At 40.1% G+C, this 26,313-nt stretch overlaps 1 protein-coding gene across 1 annotated transcript in view; it reads left to right on the top strand.

Moving 5' to 3' along the window:
- Nucleotides 1–5,691: 5,691 nt before the first annotated feature.
- Nucleotides 5,692–26,313, top strand: part of DCHS2 (dachsous cadherin-related 2) — a 198,875-nt gene continuing 178,253 nt past the window's right edge. Inside the window, exon 1 of the mRNA XM_075287847.1 lies at nucleotides 5,692–8,700. Within this exon, the coding sequence (XP_075143948.1) occupies nucleotides 6,247–8,700 (2,454 nt within the window). The 5' untranslated portion in view covers nucleotides 5,692–6,246. The remainder of the gene's footprint in view (nucleotides 8,701–26,313) is intronic.

The following is a 26,313-nucleotide window of genomic DNA, read 5'->3' as shown; positions in this document are numbered from 1 at the left end:
GATGAATAATGTTGCAGGCAGATGTTTTCCATCAGAAACAACCATTCCAGATAGGGTTAGTTTTGGAGAGAAATCTTCGTTGACAGGAATAATCTTTCCTAACCATAGGCATTTCAGTTTCCTTGTTTCTGTGCGTCATTGCGGACATAGCGCGACTGTCCTCCGCAATATAGACATAGGTTATCTATATTTTGACATTCCCTTTCTAGACCTGAAAGCTTCACACAGTCCTCTTGCATAGTTTGTAGAGAAGCAGAGGTGGAAGCAATAGTTTCTGGAATACAGGAGACAGTCTAGAAGTTCTTCTTTTTTGAGCAATCTCTTGAGAATGGCCTTGGAACTGTAAATTAGTAGGAATGTCCAGGTAAATCAGAGTATCCAGGGTAGAAGGTATGTTGTGTCCTGCCAGTTCATCTTCAATGTGGCCAGCAAAACCCCTTTCAGAAGGTAGCAATCAATCTTGTTGTTCCACACCAATTCTGCAGCTAGGGTATTGAATTGGATGGCCAATTGTCCCACTTTAGAATTGCACTAGTGAAGACCTAGGAAGGCTTCAGCCAGTGGCGGATCCAGGCTTTGTGGGGCCCTGGGCAAATGACTTTGGCGGGGCCCTACTTACTGGGAGGTCTGAAGGGTAGTTAGCTGTGTTTGACCAACTTATAAAACTGACCTTATTTGTTTACAATTATAGTAGTTCCTAATGTACTAAATTAACAGCCTGAAAATTTGATCAGTTGGTACTATAGGTCGTACGCATTGACTGAATTTTTTTTATACTCGCCTGGTCCTGGATCCGCCCCTGGCTTCAGCAGCAGAAGAAGTAAGTCCAGTTTCTTAATAAGGGAGCGTTCACACTACCGTCGGTGTCCGACGGCTAGTGTCTGCTGCTAATGTCTGTGCAAAATCTTGTGTGGACATTAGCATCGGACACTAGCTGTGTCCGTTACATTTTGCATTGATTTAAATGGACATCGGGTGTGTTCTTTTACCGTGGATGTCCTTAACTGTCCGTTCCCAAAGATGTCTGACTTTTCAAGTGGACAGCAAAACCTGACATGTAGGTTTTTGCTGCCAGAGAAGTGTCTCCAAGCACCGCCTCCTTCTTCGTCCGCCGCATCATGTTCAATGTCTTCTTCCGCCACAGGCTCGTAACCTAGCAGAGCAGAGCAGACTGTGCAAGCGGCCATTTTCCTGTGACCTGTGCGCCTGCGCAGTCTGCTCTGCTCTGCTAGAAGTTACGAGCCTGCGCCGGAAGACATTGAAGATGACGCGGCGGACGAAGAAGGAGGCGGTGCTTGGAGACACTTCTATGGCAGTGGTGGGAACGCCCTCATCGCTGTTTGAGCGCTGGGGCCCGCCCCCATCGCTGCGAGAGAACTCATTTGCATACCGGTAAAAACCGGTATTTCTAAGGAACGGCGCGACGGAGACAACGTCTAAAGGTAAGAGACGAATAGCCTTTCTAAAGGCTATTCTGACGTCTTATCCACACAAAAAAAAAAATGTTTTAATGGTAGAATCCCTTTAAGCAAGCAGGTTGCCAGAGGGGAAGTGATATACATTCAGCTTGAAATGGACCATACACTGGTTTACAAATCTACAACACACTTTTGCACAGTGGCAAGGGCACACTTTTGCACAGTGGTAATGCTACTGTGTGAACATGAAGAAGGTGGTATAGTAGCAGAGGCTGTGGTTTGAGGAGCTACTGATGTAATGGTTACAGGAGGAGAGGCAGAATCCCAACGGGCAGCAACAGTGTTCATATACTGCAGTATCTGGTCCTAGAGAGCTCTCAGATTGAGCTGCCTTTAAAAGTGTGGACTAAGAACCCTCCTTGGTACTCAACTTCTGACCCCTGTACAGGGATCTGAACTTTACTGTAGGGAGGCTCCCAGGTTTATACCTCTTGAAGTGGTTGTGGTATTGGTAGCACATAGCCCAGAAGGTGGAGAGACAGCAGGGCTCAGATTCAGGCTAGATACAGGATCAGGTAAGGTACAGGCAGGAGATCAGGGTTGGCAGCAAAGGTGCATAAGTCATGATCAGGCCAAGGTTGGTCACAGGAGAATGTAGTCAGGAAAGTGAAGGATCAAATCATAGGTTGTATCAGGTTAGAAAACAACTTACAGCAGGCGTAGTATGCCGAAAACCTTGTTGATATGATGCTAAGCAAAGGGAATTGGCTGGTTAGTGCACTGTCCCTTTAAGAGACAGAGAGGCAGTGCGCACCTCGTATAAGCACCTCTTGGAGCCACAGAGGAGAAAGAGAAGAAAACCAGATGGGAGCGGGAAGGAGCAGGGCAATGGGAGCACGTCAGTGAGCTTAGACTGCAGGCACTAACCCTAGGGGAAACAGGACACAGCAGTAATGGAGCACCCATATTACATGTTCATTTATGAAATGTTGCTGGTGGTAGATTTAGGGCCCCTTCACACGGAGTAAACGCGCCGCGCATTGTGGCGCGTTTACGGCGCGTGTACGCTGCGTTTTATTAAGGTGCGCGGTTACGCCGCGTTAACGCCGCATAAACGCGGCGTTAACGCGGCGTAATCGCGCACCGTAAAAAACGCGGCGTACACGCGCCATAAACGCGCCACAATGCGCGGCGCGTTTACTCCGTGTGAAGGGGCCCTTAGGGTGGTTTAGAGAATAGGTAGAATTCTTCTGCTCATCACTGACAATCATGCATCCACATATTCATAGGCTTAAATCCACAAAATAAACTGAATAAACATGTAAACATTTCATTTACTCTTTAGCATTTAATAACATGTTAGATTTACCACAACAAAGGTACTTGAATGGGTCCAGAAAGCCCACGTCCTATACAAGGCCCATGGTCTCTTACGTTAACCATTAATGGTCATTTGGATTAGTGGTGAAACTGAGATACATGTGTTTTGTACAATTAAAAACATTTGTACAACTTTCAGACAGATTTTATGTCCCCTGAGACAAATCCTTGTTAATTTTCCAAAATGTCATTCCATTGTATTGCCAAAGAAGGGAAGAGAAGTGCCAGAGACAGGAGGGGTATGCTGCAAAAGACAAGATGTCTCTATGGATAGAAGTCTTCGTGGCAGTCTGGGCTACAGGGAAAGCAAATGGCTAGCTTCAAAGAAGGAGTCAACCTGGTGCCTTCAGGCTGGATTCACACCTGCGTTGGTGTCGGAGACTCCGCCGCAGAATCTACTTAAAATTGGCAGAGAGAAAAGTTCTGCAAGTCCGCTGTACTTTTCTTTTCTATTTCCTATTATACTAATACCATGCTCCACTTGTACTAGTTCTTTTACTGTTTCAGCCCCATATTGCAAATTTATTTGATCACTGTCTACTGGTATTACTGTATTAGGCAAGGCTTACACAGAAATCATGACTGTGAATCCTGTCACGTGACCAAAAATTGCCATGTTACATCCTTCACTAATATAAGCAGATGGAGTCACATTGTGACCTTAAACATGTTACGCTGGGTTCACACCATTGCACGATCTACATTTTCAGGCTTCTGTCTTCTGCTGACAGAAGACGGAAACCTGGCAGACCGTGTCCGGCCGTGAGCACAGGTGAGCGTTTTGTGCTCTCCACGGCGAAAATGTTTTTTTTTTTTTAACCGGACACAAAGTCCTGCATGTCCGACATTCAGTTTTCCCTTATCCACAGAGGCACTTCCACCCCTCCTGCTCTAAGCCAGCGACCCAGTCCAGAGAGGACACATTTTCAGATCAAACACTTCAGTTGTCTATTGACGGTGCGCTAACAATAGGTTCATATAAAAACACAGTGTTCTTCTATCTCTGTAATATAAACTAATACACTATCTGTAATCCTATTCAGAACGCCTGACTCTATATGTGTGGACATCTTCCTTTCTCATACCTATCACACTCCAGGAACTGGTACGTTTAATCACTGCTCCACATTTTTACTTACATCATAGCTCTAAAATCACGACTTATGGGTGGAGTTGGAATGAGACATAGAGTGGATGTATACCTTTACATTATCTGGATAATAGCACTATCAGCACAGAACTGATGGGACTTTTGAATATCTACAGTAGATAACCTAGTGATTTTGCTTTATTATTTTATAAACTAAGGAGCCAGTATGTACTAACCAGGAAATTTTTACCTGATATTGTATCGATGCAGTTCATTGTACACTTAAGACCTACCGTGTGATGATTTTGTATACAATGGTGTATATATATCTATTGTGTCACTACTGCACATATACATTTGTTTTGGTTGATTACTCACACATATTCTATTATGTTTTTGTTTTTTCTTTTTTTGTAAATATTGTAGAGTCTGATGAAGGCCATGTAAGGCCGAAAACATTCATTTGATACCTGACAATGTATATATCACCTTGAATAAATACACCTTGAAGCATTTCAAATAGACCCAGTGGGATCTTTATTGCATATTACGTACGGATTGGGACCCTATCCCATTGCAGTGAACCAGATCTTCCCACCACACCACTCCATATGAATATTCCCTACATTTGGCCACATTTTGCTATAATTTGTCATAACTACAAGTCGTCCCCTATTCAAGGGATAGAGCATAAGTTGCTGTTGCTCCATTCATTTCTAGGTGACTGCTGGAGATTGCCCAGGGCTGTACTTTGGCCATCTCTGTCAGTCCCATAGAAATGAACTTAAACGTGAATGATTGTGGGGGTCTTAAGGGAGCCTTCACACCGAGTTATGCTCCGCTTATTCTGAACGTAAAACTTGTTCAGAATGAGCGCATAAAAACCAGCTTGACTTGATATACGCATATCACATTGAAAGCATAGGGAAAAAAGACTCCCATTGATTTCAATGGGTAGCGCTCGTATGCCGGCACCCATTCAAGTCAATGGGGGCTGTTTTTTACGCACTCATTCTGAACAAGTTTTGCGTTTAGAATGAGCGTAGCGAAATTCCGAGTAAAGGCTCCCTTATAGCAGTCAAACCCCACTGATCTGCAACTTGTCCCCTATACTGTGGATAGAAGGTAAGTTGCACTTATGTGCAAAGTCCTTGAAATGTCAAGTTAAAGTTTGTATATACTGCCTAACTAGAAAGATGTGTTATTCCGAATCTAGGAAAGTTGGGCTAAACCAATGTGTACTCCGATTTCAAGAATATTGGTTGTTATTCAGTTTTCCTAGAGAATGCAATTCAGAAACTTCTGATTATTATTATTATTATTATTATTGTTATAATACTATTTGGTGTATATTTGGAATTGTCATCTTAAAACATAAGCAAAGTAACATTTTTCTAGTTTACTTTGGGGTTTTAGCCAGCAAATAGTTAAACAAAACATCAAGTAACTGATAGAAAAGTATAAGCAGCTGATAGGTGAAATATTCCCATATAGGAAATCCAGCCACATCCTGTGGACTATAGTACGCAGAGTATATACAAGTAAGTGTAACACTTTGTATTCTGTGTATGATTCAGTGTGAGGGTGTATTAGTCACATAACACACTTTCCCTACATCTTTCTAGTTCTATGTTACATGACATACAGTATGAGTGTGCGGCCAGGGCTGTAGGACTAGTAGTAAGTGATAGTAAGAGCAGATGCTTGCTGCAGTGTAATTCTATGAGAAGGCTTTGCCCTTGCCTGGGATCACATGATCAGGAGCAGGCACAGCTCTAGACAGGCAGAGCAGAGTGAGGCACACTACATTGTCTGTACTGGGAGGAGGTAGCACTGCAGGGACCAGGCTGCTGCTGCTGCTGCTGCCACACACACACTCACACACTTGTTATTCCCATCAACTTTTCCTGCTTCTTTTCCCTCTCTTATCTTTGCTCCAGAGGATTATATGATTTTCCTATTGACAATATCAGCATGTAATAGTACAGAGCATGCACCTGATTCTATGGGAAAGGACAGACATCCAGCAGAAGAAAACCAGATGTGAGTGGAAATATTGAAGGTTTTTTTTCTTCATTGCACATAGGACAATACAGGAGACAGGATACTGCATTTCTTCCAGAAAGGAGGGAGTTATTCTTCTAGGTCTCAGCACAGTCTGCCAGGTCATCTGGACCTCAAGAACAGTCCTTGATTTTAAATATGAGCTGCAGACACAAGAAAGGATAGTCTGGATGGTGCATGTCCTTCACTCTGTGGATAAAAGTGTTGCCTCATACTGACTGGCACAGAAGACGTCTATGCATATGCATGGCAGTGACAAAACCTTTAGGAGACTGAGTCTTTTGGATTGAGAGGATGCCAGTCAGACGGTGCAGAGGTAGAGGTGGTAAAGTGATGGGATGCTGCTGCCAGTCATTGCCTCTATTGCTGATGCTGCTCTGTATGGGCACTTGCTGCAGAGCTCAGGTGTACAATCTTAGCCTGGCAGTGGATGAAGGACTGCCACCTGGAACCTTGGTAGGGGACATCCGTGCTGGACTGCCAGAAGGGAGCCCAGGTGAAGGCTTTTTCCTATCTGAGGAGGATGGAGAGTCTCCAGTGCTGAGGGACTTTCACATTGACACTGAGACTGGCATTGTAAGGACATTACGAATTCTGGACAGAGAGAGAAGACAACACTACAGCTTTGTGGCTGCCACTTTGCTCGGAGATGTTGTTCAAGTAGACATCAAGGTGCAAGATGTCAATGATCACTCGCCCACCTTCCCTGTAGAATCACTGAGACTGCAAATATCTGAACTGACACCTCCGGGCACCACTTTCAGGTTACCTGCAGCCAGAGACCCAGACACTGGGGAGTATGGGCTGAGGGGTTACTCTTTGGTTAGGGGCAGCCAAGAAAGTGCCTTCATCATCAGGTATGGGGAGAGCAATTCTGGGGTGGGTGCTGATAAAGATTTTGCAGATTGGGATCAGACAAGAAAGATTGTGGGGGTAGACAAGGTGGCTAATAGAGATCTATCATATGTTCCAGAGTGGCACGAACATGACAAGTTTGGGGAGGACAGTGTGTATGATGATTTAAATGTAGAGCTCTCAGATTTTCACAATAAGAGTGAAGGGTTGCAAGCAGAACACAGGGGGGCAGGGATAGCTGTGAAGTCATACAGTGAATTAGGTAAGATGGGACAAAGTGAGAAATCAAGCGCAGAAGAACAAGAAAATAAGGATGTTGACTATGCAGAAGGCATGTCCTATGGGACAAACACAGGTGGGGAGCAGCAAAAAGTCACATTAGAGGGCCATAGTCCTGATGTACATTCAGAAGGTTATCTGTATGATTGGCATACAGGGGGAAATAGTGACAGATTAAGATCACAGGAAAAGCTGGCTTTACAAGGGTCACTTACATATTCTAATTTTCACCCCTTGGATCTTGTGTTAGTGCACTGGTTAGATAGGGAGGACGTTGACAGGTATCAGCTGGAAGTTGAGGCTTTTGATGGTGGGTATCCACGGAGAACTGGAAGACTTTTAATAGATATTACAGTATTGGATGCAAATGACAACCCTCCAACCTTTGACCAGACAGAATACAAAGGATGGGTTTGGGAAAATGCTCCAGTAGGTACACCAATTTGTACAATTCATGCCACTGACCCAGACTTAGGAAGCAATGGGGAAGTGAGATATACCCTACGATCTGATGAGGGATACTTTTTTGTTGAAGAAACCAGTGGAGTACTAAGGGTTAATCGACCATTGGACAGAGAACAAAAAGCTCTTCATCAACTTGTAGTACAAGCTAAAGATGGGGGATCACAACCTGAGGTTACAAGTGCCCTTGTTATAATAAAAGTTCTTGATGTAAATGATAACAAACCGCAAATACAAATCACACTACTGACTGACAGTGGACGCCCAGAAATATCAGAGGGAGCAAGGGTTGGCGAGTACCTTGCAAGAATTTCTGTATCTGACCCTGACTTAGAGCTACAGGATGTTCCATTGGAGGCATCTCAAGACCAGGAAAAAGGGGAGCAAGTAGACACAACTGTCTATAGTGATACATTGGAAGAAAGTGATGGCAAAATGAGACATTCACAGTTCAATACAACACCTAACAGTAATAAGGAACAAAGAAAGCAATATAGGAACATAATGGGTCAGCAGAACATTGAATATGGCTCCATGAGTGCACCGCAACAGGTGTTTCTGACTTTGGAAGGTGCTGATGGCTCGTTTTCTCTACGTTCTGTTGCACCTCAGATATATTTTTTGTGTGTTGAATCTCCCCTGGATCGTGAGCAAAAGGATTTATATGAACTGAAATTGCTTGCTAGAGATTCAGGATCTCCTCCTCTACACACTCTTAAAACACTACTTGTTGTTGTCACAGATTTGAATGATGAGTATCCCGCTTTTACTCACCCTGAAGGGTACCATGCCACAGTCTCAGAGGCTGCATCTGCTGGTACCGCTATACTGACCCTTAATGCCCAGGATTTGGACGATGATGGCCCAAATTCTAGGATCACCTATACTCTCCAGGACAGTCCTATTTCCACAGTCTTTACATTAGACCCAGATACAGGGGTTCTTAGCCTTAACAAAACACTTGACTTCGAAACAGAGACAACATTGAACTTTGTTGTTGTAGCTGCCGACCATGGTATTCCTCCACTAACCACCACTTGTCCTGTGACTATAATAGTTGAGGATGTCAATGACAATGAACCAGTTTTCTTACAACAGTTTTATAATGTAACGCTGCAGGAACATTCTGCTGTAGGACACTGCTTCCTTCAGGTAAGGCAAAAAGTAGATTGTCTATAATATTTTTTTGATAGCTACCTGGTTCACATTGCACATGGCATCTATGTATGAGCTCCCGCTTAAATCCAATTTATTTTTATGGTTGAACATTATACATTTTAGCACTTTAGGGCACCATTTACTTTGGCTGTCTATCAGTGATAGGACCGGCCACTGGACTCATAAGCCCTGAATGTGCAGAGATTTCAGTTAATAAATTACAGGTTATGCTACATTAACATATGCACAGGTAAATCCGATCTTTTGGTCCATTGGAGGACCTGAAGAATGAAAAAAACTAAAATATCAGACACAGAGTCTGTTGGGTGCCCATTTTTTTTTTTTTTTTTACTAAACTCACCAATTGAAAAAGTCTGGCTTTCAGGACTTTTTGCCTAGTGATTTCTGAGTGCCGCAACGGAATCCCTGAATGGAGACTTTGTGCAGATGTGAACGCAGCCTTATACTGAATCTTGTCCATTATGTTTCTTTATAAATGTTAACAGTTTTATCTGCAGGCATCATGACATAGAACAGGGCTGAGCACAATGATGTAGTTTGGTGGTCTGGATTTCTGCCAATTCATTCCAGCTTGCTGCAGGTTATGAGTCCAGTGGGCGTTCCTACAGTCATCTGTATATACCTGCTCATAAAGGAAACCTGGGAATCATTGAACTGCTTTGTCCTCATGAACTAATAGTAAATGGTAATAAATGGCAAGTCATACCAAAACTGTATATCTGTCTGCTCATCTCCTGCTGCTATATGCCATGCAGTGTGAAGATAGATCTGCAGATATACATAAACAAACTCAGGGGAGAATTCATTATATCTTGTAATGAATTTAAATCTCTGCCAACATGTGTCAATGGGGACTCTTAAGTACAGAATACTGTATAAGGGTTGCTGAATACTTCTGTATTCATTCATCAGTACCAATGACTAAGTATAAGACACTCAGCATGTCTTATCACAACTGGAGAGACAATCCCTGCTGATACTTCTGGTCTAATCGCAGGCAAATCAGCATTAGCACTCTGGCAATGCTTACACTTAAGACTGCAGCTCTGAAAAGGTGCCGCAACACTGGCGCTGATAGGTCTGACAAGTCTTCTTTACAGATCAATAATTCACTTCACTGACAGCTTGAAAAAACATATATATATATATATATATATATATATATATATATATATATATATATATATATAAAACTAGATAAATATATAACCTGTGAAGTAGCGCTTGTTGGAGAATAACAATTTTCTCGATAGATGTCTGTTTGTTTTTTCCTCTGATGTAAGACCTCCATATATGCATCTTGATATACAGTATACACAAATCAGGAAAAAGGAGGGTTTGACTTGTTAAATTTCAACATCCTTTTGTTCTCAAGGAAGAGAAGTCACCACCTGGCTCCTGCTTACACCCTTGTTCTCATTGGTAATACATGCATGCTCAGCCAAACGTGTGTTGAGCTCATTAGTGATTAAAGTGATTAAATCCCAGTAAGGTTTTGCAGTTCCTGTTAGCTATTGAATGTCCTTTAAGTATTGCATCGTATGTCCATAAACTACTCTACTTCCAGCAGTGTTTGGGTTCATAACCTTTTTTGGACTGACTCCCACAATGATAAGTAATATCTGAATGATCCACAATAAAGGTTTCTCCATAATTAGAAAAAGGATCTGCTTTTCCAGCAGACAATGCTAAGTCTGGCCATGAGCCGTGTCTTGTATTGCATGGGAGTGCATAATTTCCAGATCTGCAATGCCACACACAGCCCATAGGCAAGAATAGTTGTTTCTGAAAAAAAGCCGTCCCTTTGTTCTAATCCTAAACAACCCATAACGCTGCAATGTAATGATTCCTTTTTAATATCCTATAAAACTGTAGGCAGAGCAGAATGCTGCAAGGACTGCTATAGAGAGACCTTGACTGGCTGTCTGCTGTTTTCCACTATGATGTTGAGCTCCACTTCCTCTTCACATCACGTCTAATGGTCACGTGGCCTTACTGCTGCTTAATGCTATGTATATGAATGGGACTGCAATACCAAGCATAGTCTCTATATAATGTATGGCGCTGTGCTTGGCAAATAGTCAACAGGCCAGAGCAATATCATAATCCCAGAAAAACCCCTTAAATCTACGAGCTGGTTTTTAATATGAGGAAACATTCCCTTACACACACAGACATATACTCTACTATACAAATAAATGTACTGACAAACATAGAAGAAGTGCATATTTATATCTGAGGCCTGGTTCACATATGCGTTTGGGTTTCCTTTCAGGGAGTCCACTTGGGGAACCCCTGAATGGAAACCTATCTGCCTAAAAAAGCAGCTACCAAAGAAACCACATGGACCCCACAGACTATAATGGGGTCCGTGTGGTTTCCGCTGATTGCAGGACTTTTCTCTCCGCATATTTCATGCAGATAGGTGAATGAAATAGTCCAAACGCATATATGAACTGGGCCTTACAAAGATATAAACAAAGCCACTTACTACTCAAGCAAACATACAGTATATATGCATCATGATATACATGTGATTCAGTGGTGTGCACACATACCGTATACAATGACACACAACATATACTGTACACATATGGATACTGTACACACTTAAACACTAGATGGATACCCCTGTGTACAGGGCATTTACAGCCCCTTCCAATCTCCTTCACTTTCTACCAACTCTCAGGCTTTGATTTTCCAAAGGCAAAATACGAAATATTGGTTATGTGTTGCCTTAGCTAAAAGTGTCCTCTGTGCAAGCAGATCCATGAAATGCTCCAATGTATCCGACAACTATCAGAAGTATAATAATAAAGTATATAGGTGTACAAGAGTCTGTCTGTAAGTGAAGGTTGGTTATTCTATAATGAAAAGCTCTACATCAAATTTTCTTTGTTTTAATTCTTCACCTTTTCAAGACCAGGTCAGTGAATGGGAACATTGCTGTGTACAACTAGAAGCATGTACACACCAACTTGTCCTTTGTGAGCTAAACAGTCTGGACTCCAGGCTCATACCTTTTACTTTTGACAATGGCAAACATCTGTAATGCTGTTTTCTCAAAGAGACTCAAAGTGCCGGGAGCATAGTGGAGTAGGGGGGTTAGTGGTTACCATACAGGCGCTCATCTCCAACACCCACAAGGTCAATTATTAGTACTGGGAGACAATTTACCTATCAGTACATAGATATGTATATTTTTTGGCCTACACTGAAAAAATTGTTGCACAGGTGAGATACCATCTGCATTAATTTTTCCCTTTGTTTGGGATATATACTAAAGATTTGTATGGCAAAAATGTCCATAGACAGGTCATATATGTGCATACATTGGCATACTTTTTATCTGTATTAAGAAGTTCATTAAGTCATTCAATGTCAAAAACTTCTGTAAACCTTTCCTTTGAAAGGAAATTGATTGACAACATGGCATACAGTTCTGTCGGGGTTATTATGTATGTATCTATGTGTCTGGTGCAAAAACTGGAGCATTTCCAAGCATATACATTGAATTCAACAGAAAAGACGAAGTGTAAAGAGAGACTAATACTGCACAGAATTATGGGCAATTATAGGGCAATTGGCATGAGCCTCATGGTTTGGGTTTTTTTTGCCTTCCCCCTGGATCAACACTGTAGGGATTGTAGGGTTATAGGTTGGACTTGATGGACTGATGTCTTTATCCAACCTCATCTACTATGTCACTATGTATAGAGGAATTATTTGGTCATTATTGGATCTTGACATTTTACAAAGTTTTGGATTTATTTATCTATAATGAGAAAGTATTTTAACACTTTCTGATTTGATCAAGTCTGGATGTAACTTTACAGCATCAGATTGGGTAATCTTACATGGTAATATACATATCAAAGGAAACCTGCCACAAGATTCATGCAGCCCTAACCACAGGCAGCATGAAATACTGACAGGTTCCCTCATTACAATGAACTTCTCTCCATTCTTTGCTCTTTCTCTGAAACGCCGTAGGTTTTCAGAGTAAAATATAGTTTATTGTAATAAAGAGTGTGTTGATATTTCATGCTGTATGAGTAGAGCAGTGGGAGTCTGCTGACAGGTTGCCTTTGTTTCATAGCCTCCACTATTATCATGTATCCCCTATGCACATAAGTATCTGAAGGGACCCATAGCATTCAGGAGAATGGGGGTCCCCAAGTAACGCATGTGAATAAAAAGGCAGTATGTAGGTGTGACTATTGCTCTACTCACTTCTGTGGGTCCAACAGAGAGTGGCATATTAGGAAAACGTTGGCATTTTCCGTATAAGTATAATAGGGGCAGAAAGTCTATAGAATTATACAGGACTCAGTTTACAACCCTATATAGTGTGGGGAAGATAGCTCGGTAGAAGCAGTGGTTGGTACGTACCCAAGCAGTCAAGACAGGGTCACAAAACTGTGCAGCAAACAGATTTATTTAGGAAAAACAGGAAAATAAATAACGCTTGACTTCAGGCACAAATGAGAAAAACAAAATACAGCCTTAACTTCAGGCAAAAATAGAACAAATACCTGCTCGTCCGAGCGACTAACTAAACAGAAGTAATAACCTAACTATATGTGTGGCTTACTACCAGCCACACGAAAAACACAAGCACTGGACTCAGGGTTACAGGACAGACCCAGTCACCTTCTCACTTCCTGAGAAGGAATGCTCTGCAACCTTTAAGGGACCAGTTATGAGCCTATGACCCACACTTGGGGCTGAAACCTATTCCAGACCCGCACTGGACCACACATAAGTCAGGAATCTGGGGCTGATATAGTGGGACTCCAGCACTCTGCCTGTCACCTTCTCACAATAGATAAAACACATATATCTTATTTTGTACACCCCCTTTAAGCGGCAGTAGATATCAACGTAATGATTAAAACCGCATGCATTTCCATTTAATAAAAGTTTCATAGTCTCTTCTTCATCCTGACCTCTCAATCAATATGTAAAAATCATAAAAGATATCAAATGTCACAGTCTAAAGGGAATAGCAGATTCTTCTCTCCATGTGCTCTGTAGTTTTGACCTTCTGTTCAGTTCTGTGGCATATGGCAAAGTGTTAGAGACAGAGCATCTGGATGTCTTCTGATTCTTAATTGCAGAAATCTTTTATCAAATGGTCCAGATTTTTTTTTTACAAGTATCAGAAATGTGTCGTGTTCTGTACGTGTTTTTCTAATGTTTACTCTTACAAGGAATAAAAATCTAGATGTTTTAAGTTATTTTGAAAATGAAATTTTATTAGGAATTTGAGACTTTTGTTACATTTTTTACAGTATTCTAAGGGAATATATTTCTACATGTAAAAAAATTTGATTATATTTACTTCCTAAAGTCATAGGTCTTCATAACCTAGTTCTTCTTTTATCCCCAGTATTAAGTAGGTGGCCAGACACTGATGATTCAGTTGCCAGTCTTCATTGCTGACTCCACAGATGAGATTGCACTGGGGTCCAGTATGCGTCAGCACAGTCCCTGGAGGTCATCTTTCTATGTCCCATGCAGTATCCATAAGTGGTAGGGTATATAGCCATGGGTCCCTCATTTAGCCAATGGAGTGTCCTTTAGGCATCCTGCAAAAATGTTTTCTGCATTTGGGAGTCTATGGGTATATATTGGAGGTATATATATTAGGAAATGTAATCTGGCATCTCCATAATTACCCCTATAATAAGATGCTTTTTGCTTCTTGGTTTTTGTACATGTTTTATAGAAATAAAATGCAGAATAATAAAAAAAAACTAAGTGGTGTGCTTTTGGAAAGATACGGAAGTTCATTAGTTCAAAAACAATGCCCCAGATTTACTATTCTGGGTGACTACTTACAGGTGCAACTCTGGTACATTTTGGCATATCTAATTTGATCTAACATTTTGTATGTATGGCTTCTCAGAAAAATTGGGGCGTGGCTGAAATGCAACAAAAATGCACTTAAAATGTGTCAAAATGCACAAAAGCAGTGGAAAGAGCAAGTGTTTTTGCTAAAGCGTTCAGTTTTTTTTACTTCAGTAGTGGTCTTTATCTGGTTTTCACAATGTTTGGGCTTAGGCTAGCTGCACACGACCGAGTTTCACCCGTGAAACTTGGTCTGTGTATTAACCATATTTACTGATTTGAGCTTCATGCTGGCAGTGGGACTCCAGGCATCTTGGTTATCTATGATGCTAGGAGTCCCTGCCTCCCAACAATATACTGTCCCATACCAATTAGAGTATTAAACAGTATGTCGCTGGTAGGCAGGATAGCACACTTACCCATTCTTTTCTATGGACCCGTACACAGGATTATGAATTTCACAGTCCTGTGTGCAGGTTGACAGTCCAGGCCACAAAATTATAGAACAGGTCCTATTCCTGTCCTATTTTGCGGCCCGTGCTCCTGTGGCTCCTATTCATTTAATGGAAGGAGCCGCCGAAATATGGACGGCTCACAAGGAACATACCCGTGTCCCCCGTGTGCCACCCATGGTTTTAATTCACAGCTGACCGGATGCAGCACAGTCGCCTGCAACCAGCCTTAGGTTGAGACCTCACGTTCCAAAAAATCTGCTTTTTGTTGCAGATTTTACTACTTTTTTTTTAGTCAAAGCCAGGATTGGATTGACCAGAAGGGAGACATACAGTCCTATGAAAAAGTTTGGGCACCCCTATTAATCTTAATCATTTTTAGTTCTAAATATTTTGGTATTTGCAACAGCCATTTCAGTTTGATATATCTAATAACTGATGGACACAGTAATATTTCAGGATTGAAATGAGGTTTATTGTACTAACAGAAAATGTACAATATGCATTAAACCAAAATTTGACCGGTGCAAAAATATGGGCACCTCAACAGAAAAGTGACATTAATATTTAGTAGATCCTCCTTTTGCAAAGATAACAGCCTCTAGTCGCTTCCTGTAGCTTTTAATCAGTTCCTGGATCCTGGATAAAGGTATTTTGGACAAACAATTCAAGTTCAGTTAAGTTAGATGGTCGCCGAGCATGGACAGCCCGCTTCAAATCATCCCACAGATGTTCAATGATATTCAGGTCTGGGGACTGGGATGGCCATTCCAGAACATTGTAATTGTTCCTCTGCATGAATGCCTGAGGATTTGGAGCGGTGTTTTGGATCATTGTCTTGCTGAAATATCCATCCCCGGCATAACTTCAACTTTGTCACTGATTCTTGAACATTATTCTCAAGAATCTGCTGATACTGAGTGGAATCCATGCGACTCTCAACTTTAACAAGATTCCCGGTGCCAGCATTGGCCACACAGCCCCAAAGCATGATGGAACCTCCACCAAATTTTACAGTGGGTAGCAAGTGTTTTTCTTGGAATGCTGTTTCTTTTTGGACGCCATGCATAACGCCTTTTTTTATAACCAAACAACTCAATCTTTGATTCCAAAATGAAGTTGGCTTCTCCAAATGTGCTTTTGCATACCTCAGGCAACTCTATTTGTGGCGTACGTGCAGAAACGGCTTCTTTCTCATCACTCTCCCATACAGCTTCTCCTTGTGCAAAGTGCGCTGTATTGTTGACCGATGCACAGTGACACCATCTGCAGCAAGATGATGCTGCAGCTCTTTGGAGGTGGTCTGTGGATTGTCCTTGACTGTTCTCACCATTCTTCTTCTCTGCGTTTCTGATATTTTTCTTGGCCTGCCACTTCTGGGCTTAACAAGAACTGTCCCTGTGGTCTTCCATTTCCTTACTATGTTCCTCACAGTGGAAACTGACAGGTTAAATCTCTGAGACAACGTTTTGTATCCTTCCCCTGAACAACTATGTTGAACAATCTTTGTTTTCAGATCATTTGAGAGCGGGCTGTCCATGTTCGGCGACCATCAAACTTAACTGAACTTGAATTGTTTTGTAGAAAGAAATGGTCCAAAATACCTTCATCCAGGATCCAGGAACTGATTAAAAGCTACAGGAAGCGACTAGAGGCTGTTATCTTTGCAAAAGGAGGATGTACTAAATATTAATGTCACTTTTCTGTTGAGGTGCCCATATTTTTGCACCGGTCAAATTTTGGTTTAATGCATATTGCGCATTTTCTGTTAGTACAATAAACCTCATTTCAATCCTGAAATATTACTGTGTCCATCAGTTATTAGATATATCAAACTGAAATGGCTGTTGCAAACACCAAAATATTTAGAACTAAAAATGATTAAGATTAATAGGGGTGCCCAAACTTTTTCATAGGACTGTATAAAGTGCTTCATTTATACCTCCCATGCTGTGTTGTCTCAAAAAAACCTCACCAAAATGTGCAACAAAGAAGCAGCTTTTCTGTAATGTGGGGTCTTAAACTAAAGGATTTTTCAAGGATTTAATAAAGTGCGGGATTTAATAATAGTGAAACAGAGATTATAATAATAGCAAACTATATTTGTATAATCCAACAAATACAGCCAGTGATATTACGGTAAGTTCTAGACACTTCATGGTTTTAAAGATGCATTGAGTATTAGGGACATAAGGTGATGTAAAAAGATGAGTTTGTGATCCATGAAACAGTGATATATTTGTTGTGCTAGGTTTGTGACAAGGCCATTTTGCAGCGAGGTGCTCTCATGAAGTAAGCGGTCATCCTCTAGTGCCTTACTCTTAACCTGATACTGTGTTTATATTATGAGCAATGTCAAAATGCAGGGAGCATGAACAGTTGTAAATCCTTTTGCACTGAGATGTTGTCAGTAATGTCTTCTGATGTCCTGTGATAACTCTTAACCAGGGGGGAACATGTACATAGCAGAAGACTGATCTTAAGGTGCATCTCCTTTGATCAAACAACCTGCGCATTCTTTTTTGAAAGCCATGTAATGTGAAACATTCCCTCCAAGAATAAATGATGTAATCAGTACAAAGCAGGATATCTCATGATATCTGATCTGTGTCCACTCTTGTGTAGTGTAGAATAACTTAACTGCATATGGCGGTAGAAATTCAGAACCCTTCACTCAATAATCCTTCATAAAGACCAATACATCATAAGTATGTTTGGTGATCTTGAACATATAGTAAGTTTATTTCAGTGTCACTTGAGAATATAGAAAGATGAGGTTCATAAGTACACTTATTAGTAATGAGATGGGTATTGAAGATCAAGCAGAGGCTTGTAGAAAGTTCTCCAGGATCAACCATCTATTAGTGTTACGATCAATGGCCCTTCAGCCGCAGTAAGGGATATTTTTTTAGCTATACTATATTCTGATCAGAGTAAATAGAAGTTGCCTGATCACCATATTGTAGAGAAAATCTGGCATTATCTAGCACATTTAGAAGAATATTATAGTCCAGATTTCCAGGCAGTGATGTATGTTGGTTTTAAGCTAAGTGATCATGGATGGTATTTTTATAGTTTAACTTTAGAAAATATAAAAGAAGTGTTACTCACCTTACTTCTTACCTGACACTCCTTTTTTATTTCGTCTTCGGTTTTTCATTGGCCTCTACATCCTGATCCCACTCAAAACACAGTAAAGGACTGTGCAGCCAGTCACTAGCCGCAGCGGGGAATAGTATCGACCAATAGGCAGTATTTTATGTTTGTTAGTAGTAGAGAATGGTGGAAAACTCAAAAAGCATTGGAACCAGAGTGTTGTGGTACCATGAGATGACTATTTCTTCTTTCATTTTTAATCCATTCTGAGACTACAGTAACAAAGTTATAACTACTAGACAACCCCTTTAAGGAAATACAGCGTTGTTGCTCATATTAAGCAGAAGGGCAGCCAGCTTTTGTAGTCCAGGTTAACAATATGAAAAAGATGGTGGAAAATTTGATGACATGTTTGTGGTTTGTTTTTTTTAGATGGACTAGGATTGGTTTGTGGGCGCTTTACACTCAGATAGGTATAGTTATTATGTTAGTTAGTCTTATGGAGGATCTTATAACACAAATTCCGAAACTGAATGACTTTCTATACCATTACACAAGACTCATTTTTTAAATAATTGTTCTGTATATCTAAGTAAATTGTAGCACTTCTCAACTTACATGTTGTTTTATGGCTAATGATATTCTTATGATCATCTTCTGCCATGCAAATCTTTGTAGCTGATCCATGACCCAACGCTCCATTACACTTTGCCTTAGCGTCTCAATTTTCAAAGTGTTTTGCAAAACTTCATGTTCAACCTGCTTTTCTTCTTGTAATCCAGATTTTCCTGGCCTACACCTGAAATGTGGACTGAAAAGTTTTTTAAAAAAAGGGTTATGAGGAGGTATATAAATCTTATCAATGTATTCCCTTCACTAAATAAGTTTACTTAGGCTAGGTTCACACTTGCACTGGAATCCTGCATACAGACCCGTAGACCCCATAGACTATAATGGGGTCCAATGGGTGTCCATCGGGTTTCCGCCACTTTTATACTAAAACCGGTGGAGAAAAATCTCTGTCGTGCGGGACTAATCTGTCTGCCAATTTTTGCAATGGCGATTCTGCGGAAGATGTGAACCTAGCCATACTAATATATATGGCTATCACCCAAAATCCTAGCTTTGTATAATTAAGTTAGGGTCCAGAAGTCTCGTTCCTCTGCCTCCTCCAATGTTTGGACTGACTCCTAGCTAATCTATGTGCAAGCAGTAGTAGTAGAGCAGAGTCATTGACGTCACAGGGAGCCAGAGCAGAGGCAGAAGAGACTGAACACAGAGACTTCTGATATCTCACTGTACTCTGCAATTGAAGAATGGGAGCCAAACTGGACATGCATATATTAGCAAGTAAGCTTATCCAGTGCAGAGAATGCACTAGTGAGCTTCTAATATCTCCACATAACCTGTTTTCACCATATCATGAAACAGCTTATTAGACTGAAATGAGGTTCATAATACGGAACTTTAAACACAACTATATGGTTCCATACTGTGCACCGTATTCTGGATCAAATACACAGTCATGTAAATGAAGGGGAAGAAGGACTACAGAGATCAATTTACAAAGAGATTACGAAACTATTCAGTATGTAGAAATATTAAAATGGTTTTATTTCTTGCATTTGCTATTTGACGTTACACTTATAGTGGAGTAGCAACTACTGGGATTCCTTCCTCTTCTACTAGAACTATTATTGGGGAGGTCGTGGGGATGAATTAAGCAAATTCTTGAAGACATGGAAACAAGAGATACGTGTTGATGGGGTTAACATATAAAAGAACTTGTTTAGGACTTATTATTTTACTATGGGGAAACCCTGCTCATTTGAGTCCAACTCAGACTCAACAATGGAAAACACTGACAAAAAGACAAATAATAGGTAAACATCTTCCATAAAGTTAAGACTTACAAAACCCATGGAATACAAAACCCATTACTACAAACTGGACATTCTATTTCTGTATTTTGGTACAATATTTATGTGTATGCCCTTTGTTTTATGCCCCTTTAATTACAAACACTGAGGTAAATCCCTGAGGTTCTGGATGCTTGTATGTCTAATCTTCAGTTAGCAAATTATTGTAGCAGGTTAATAGAATTTTCCTGCTTATATTGTATCATAGGTAGGATTAATTATATATAGTTTACAGAGTCACAGCTACCTTGAAACGTGTACTTCATTATTCACAAGAGTTCTAGATGGTAATGATAAAACAGCACCTTGGAAAGTTATACTCAGTCTTTTTATAACACAAGAACAATAAATCATGAATGAGATAAATATGTTGATTTTTAAGGGGAAATTTGCTATTATGTGTTTCTCTTATTGGTTAAAAGTGATGAGACAATTGGGCGGGTTTTAGGAGGAGCAGATTTACCATAATGTGCGCCAGATATTGGTATAAATTATGGCACAAATCTTTACCTACTAAGCTGTAAGTAGCATGGCATGAGATGCACGCAATAAACAGCCACAAGTAGAGTTTTTTCCACATGGGACTTCCATCCATTCTGGAATCCTTCTTCAAGTGTGCATTGGTTGACAGTCTGACGCGCTCCACCTATAAGGGAAGTGCAATAAATGTACTGTACCAGTTCAGAAATGCTAGCCTTTAATAATCCACATTGGCAGCTGATTTATCTCCTCCTATATTTTAGGGGGTGAATCCTCTTTTTTCAACATTTTAATGGCATTCTTGTGATTTGGATACAAGATGGAATAAAAGCTGAGTGTTAGTATACAAATACTTGGGATGCTGGATCTTTTATAATTTCTCTGTAAATAGAGATTTGCCCCAGAGTATAATAGATGGAGATACAGGGAGGGTTAAAAAAATAAACAAAACATTCATATTTAACTTTATCTATTTTTTGGTCTCCTTGTGGCGTCCAGTGCTCTCTTGGTGATGTCTGGCACTCTTCTGTGAAATGATCAGCCCAAGTTTGAGCCTCAGTGGTGACCTGGGCACCCCGGGCATCATAACGTCACAGAAGACTGCTGGATGTCACCAGGAGAGCAGCCCAAAGTGGTAATGGAAGGTGAATATGATATATATATATATATATATATATATATATATATATATATATATATATATATACATCTGCCCTGGGCCTCCTCCTATTATACACTGGGGTTTGAATAATGTCACTTTTAACTTTGACATAACTTTGGCTATGTTTGCCTTAGAGATCTAGAAATTGGATACCTGGGTTCCTAGCAGGTTGTTGCAGTTGCGACTTGGCCCATTAGCCAGGACTCCCTCACCACACTAAGGTTGATTGTATTTTCTTACATCTCTTTTCTTTTCTTCTTCGATGTCCCAGTCCATATTGGGTAAATCATTTTCTCTGCATTGCTCCTGGACTGAGAGGTGAGGAGACAGTGAAGGAAGATTCATGATATAGTCAGACAGAACCCTCTCATGTATCTAGTATTCAGCTCAGCCCTCTCTACTTGTACACTGCTTTGAGTAGCAATACCAGACATGGCCATGGACTAGACCAGTACTGTGGGGTCCATTGCTCTTTTGCGTGGTAAGAGACCCGGCAGATAGAGTTGTTCCACTAAACTGATGACATATTCTAGTAATGTACCATGAATATGTGAATCCACACAACCGCTATAACAACACATGAATTATAGTTTAGTAATTTGGGATATTTCTTGTATAACCATAGTGTTTCATTGTAACTGTCTTTAATTATCAGCCATTTCTAATGGTTCTGGTGAGCAGAATAGACAATGTGGAACATGAGCCAGCTAATTATTTCTGGGTTTTTCTTAAATGTTCATGCCATGACGTCTAACATTACTTTGATGTCAGTGTTTGGAATAGACTTTTTCCATTTTTCTTCTGTATGCAAAGAGAGTCATAAGATGAAAGACACTTCAGCTCAAACCTCTTTCCCTTTGGGATACAGTACAGAAAAGAACTCAGTAGGGCATAAATAGAATTTATTCTAAAGAATCATTCTGCAGGGGGCAGGATTTGATCCTTTTGGATGATCGCTGGTATCTTTTGTGGGTAGAAACCATGTCAATAACGACATACATTAAAGGGGCTTGACAAAGTAACAGAGACCTATCAAATGTAGCTTTTGAAATTAATGTCTAGCATAAAACTTTTTTCTATTTTTCTAAGTAGTTTGGTTCCTTTTTAGTTGGCTTAACAGCGCCATCATTATAACTTTACTTAAAGCCTGGTTGTCTATTATTCACACTGATCTAATATAACTTTTTCTGAAATGTGAAAACAAGTCAGAATTCATTCATCCATTTCAAAAATATATTATTCCAACCTGTCTAGGTTGTATGTTTCAGCATCACGCTGAGCAGTTCTCATTATCACATCCACAGTGGGAATGGTCCTCAAGTAACTACTGTTTTATTTACTAATGTAGCTGCTATACAGACCCTTTAAACCTGCTAGATTGGGTCTTTAATAAGTATCGAGGAAGAAATTGTGGAGGGTGATGATTATAAATCACATTTATTAATCATTTTTTTGTCCTCTGTATTGAGTGAAATGCAGAGTGACAACATAAACTCCATTAAATGTCACCTAGTTAACCCAGGAAGAAGTGTAGAGCTGCTACGTTCATATCTGCATTGGTCTCTCCATCCTTCGAGTCCATCAGGGGACCCAAACAACAGAGAGATAGACCGCTGTTTTAGTGGTTACACACGGATGCTGGCAGACCTCATTGACCATAATGGGGTCCATCGGGTGTCCACAATTTCAAAACTGAAGCTGGCATAGAGAAAAGTCCTCCCTGTAGGACTTTTCTCTTTGATGGAGACTCTGGTACAATTTATCGGGTTCAGATGATATTCACCTGAGCATAAGAGAATTAAGTTGTGTAGTATACTGACACTTATTTTTAATATTCATGGATTCTAAGAAGGACAAGTCTGTGTCACAGTACCACCGTATATCATGTGGTGCCATTATTCAAAAAAGGGTCAGAAGCTGAGCCCAGAAACCACAAGCCAGCAGACTTAACCACATAAAAGGTTGGTACATAATAGGAGAATAATGGTACTGGGTGAAATGTCTGTAAGTGTTGAAGTAACTCAGTGATAGAAAACAGAATGTGATTATTTATTTTTTATTAATTGTTATTTATTTATTTATTATTTCCTAATAAGATTGGCTCACCATTACTAGTGTTATACCACAGATAGATTGCACAGCAGATGATGCAAAACTATGTAAAGTGATTAACACAAGAGACAACTTTATACCGTTACATATGGATCTGGATATGTTTGGCAAATGAAGTTTAATACTGTGTAATAATTGTAAGCTTATTGTAATTGTACTTAATAAATGGGAAAACATTGGATAGAACTGACATGGAAAAGGACTTAGCAATTTTAGTTGACAGTGAACTTAATGTTAGCAACCAGTGCCAAGGAGCTGCTGCCAAGTCAAATAAGATTACTGGGTGTTTTAAGAGGAGCATGGATGCACATGACATAAGCATGGTTCTGCCACTTTGCAAATCACTTGGTAATCAGAACATGTGCAGTAATACTGGGGCAGATTTACTATTGAAAATTTTCCAGAATTCTGGTGCAGTTGGCCCCCTAAATGACTTACATCATAGTTATTAGGCATTTTAGACACTTTGTATCACTTTCTGTGTCTTGTCCTACAAGGGGTGCAACTTGTTGAAAGAATACAGAGCCTAAAATGCAACTCTGTGCCAAAAATCCAACAGTTAGGCACATTTTTGTGGGAAACTAAGCCAATGAGTAGGTGGTGTAGACTTAGATTAGACAGTCTAAACATATGCTAGATTTACCATCCACCATCAGTCACTGTGATAAATCTGGCACATTTTTAAAACTGTCTAGTCTCCTAAAACTTAGGAATTCATTAGTAAATTTTCTCCATAGTGCACAAGAAAGACACACTAGGGCTTTAGCTGGTCAAAAGGCAAATAACCTAAGTATTCAATGCAATAGGTGGACTATGGAATTCACCAAAATTAGGGTTATTTAGTTTAGAAAACATATGATTGAGGGGTGGCCTAATAACATTGTATGAAGATATCAAGGGTCAATACAGAGATTTCCCCCATGACCTATTCATAACCAGGACTGTATATAACAATGGGACATCCTTTCAGTTTAGAGGAGGGAAGTTTTCTGCATAGAAGGGGTTCTTTACTATAAATGCAGTGAGATTAAGGATCTATCTGCCAGAAGAAGTTGTCATGAGGAATTCAATAAAAGATTTAAAGAAGAATGTCTTTCTGGGGAATAATACTATTATAGAATATTATTATTGTATTATAATTTTTATTAGATTTCTGGAGGTGGGTCATGACTCCAGGGATTTATTCTGATTGCAAGATTTGGAATCGGGAAATAATTTTTCCTCCAAAATAAGGAAACTTGGCTTCTACCTTATAATCGCTTTTGCCTTGCTCTGGATCAACATTGCAGTACAGTAGGCCAAACTGCAGCCTTACAAATTATATTACTATGTTATGTGATTCCTTGGGATCAGACAACAGACAAATCTTGTGTAGTCTGATCCTGCAGTCAAACTACTCCTTCTATCTGTCACCTCTTTTCCTTTGCATGCATTTGGTAGATAAGCAAAAACTATTGTACAGATGCAAATTTAGCATTGGTACTATGCAGAGATACTGTAACAACAATTGGAACCATTTTGGACAACAGCACACGGCAGTAGTCACAATGGACCCCAGTAACCTCTCTGATCAGTAGTTACAAATGATTTCTTCAAGTAAGATCATGGATGAGAATTAGAAATATAGCTTATGAATCATGAGATTTTTGGCGATACCATATTGAACATTTTCCGGGCGTTTATAATTACTAAGAGAAACCTTTAAGAACAGGCCTTTAATTCCAAGTAGCTGACTAATGTGATGAAAAACACATTTAAAGAGTTTAAATTGTTTAAATTAGCTTTAATTAAAGGGAACCAGCGAGCGAGTTTATGGCGGCGTGATAAGTTAAGTAAAACACAGCAGAGAGAGGTTTATTTTCATAGAGGTGGAAAAAATGTCCCTATCAAACTTGTCTTCCGCTCTCCAGCTCCATGTATTACATCTCCCTGCCATATAATGAACAGGACTGCACATGTGGCTTTTCGAACCAATTCATCATTTTAAAGGGCCAGTGTTTGATTGTTTTGTTATGTGCCATTAATATAGGCTTGTTGCATGTGTTTCCTCGGATAATTGTGGCACACATACCTGTATTGTGTCCTTTCTTGTGGTGAGCTATAGAAAAAATACAGTAATTATTCTTGCTGTTCTCTTTTCTTTTTCCTTTCCCCTTCATCCTAAAAATACATGATATACAGAGGCATTCAGAAAGGTAAAGAGTAATGGGTATATGTGGAGCACACTCTGAGAGTATGGGGAAGGCAATTTGTGCAGACAATGAGAGTTCAAATGGAGAAAGAGTGAGGGAGATGGAACAACAGCAGAGAACGGCGAAGCCGTGATGCTAAAATAATAAGGCAAGAAAATTCGGAGAATGTAAAGGACAATTGTAAGAACTGTAAATCTGCTGCTAAAAGCATAAAACATCAAAGTCCACCCACCTTAGTAGGTATGAGTCATTTACATGGGGAGGAAGAGCAGTCGCTTGTACTTACAGTATAATAATGTAAATTACTAATTCCAACACAGTAAATAACATTAGCAAATACATTTTACTAAGCTGTCATTGCTGCAGACAAGTATCAGGGAATAATTTACATTAACTTGTAAAAATAAACAAAAAATGTTGTACCCAATTCGCTGCCATGACAATTTTCACATGACAATTGTATTATATAGCCTCAATTCCAAAAACTGTGACACTGTTTAACCTGTAAGGAAAACAAGAATGCAAGTGGGACATTTCTCTCCCATTTTTCATGCGGAAACCCGGCGGATTCCACTATAGAAAGGGATCTACGGGTAACCAAATTGTAAGCAGATTGGGCTTACATTTTTCAGGTCCCCAAGGATCCGATGAATGGCAACCCAAGCGAAGGTGTGAATCTAAAGTCATTTAGAAGTCAATGACAGTAACACATCTCAAAAATGTTGGGGCAGGGTCATGTCTAGCATTGTGTCGCATCCCCTATTCTTCTGACATGTGTCTGTAAATGTCTGGGGAAAGTGGAGACCAATTACTGGAGTTTT

Source organism: Leptodactylus fuscus, chromosome 1 (assembly GCF_031893055.1).
Source record: "Leptodactylus fuscus isolate aLepFus1 chromosome 1, aLepFus1.hap2, whole genome shotgun sequence".
Classification (NCBI taxonomy): Eukaryota; Metazoa; Chordata; class Amphibia; order Anura; family Leptodactylidae; genus Leptodactylus; species Leptodactylus fuscus.
Note: the sequence above shows the minus strand (reverse complement) of the source record. Positions and strands in the feature narration are given on the sequence as shown.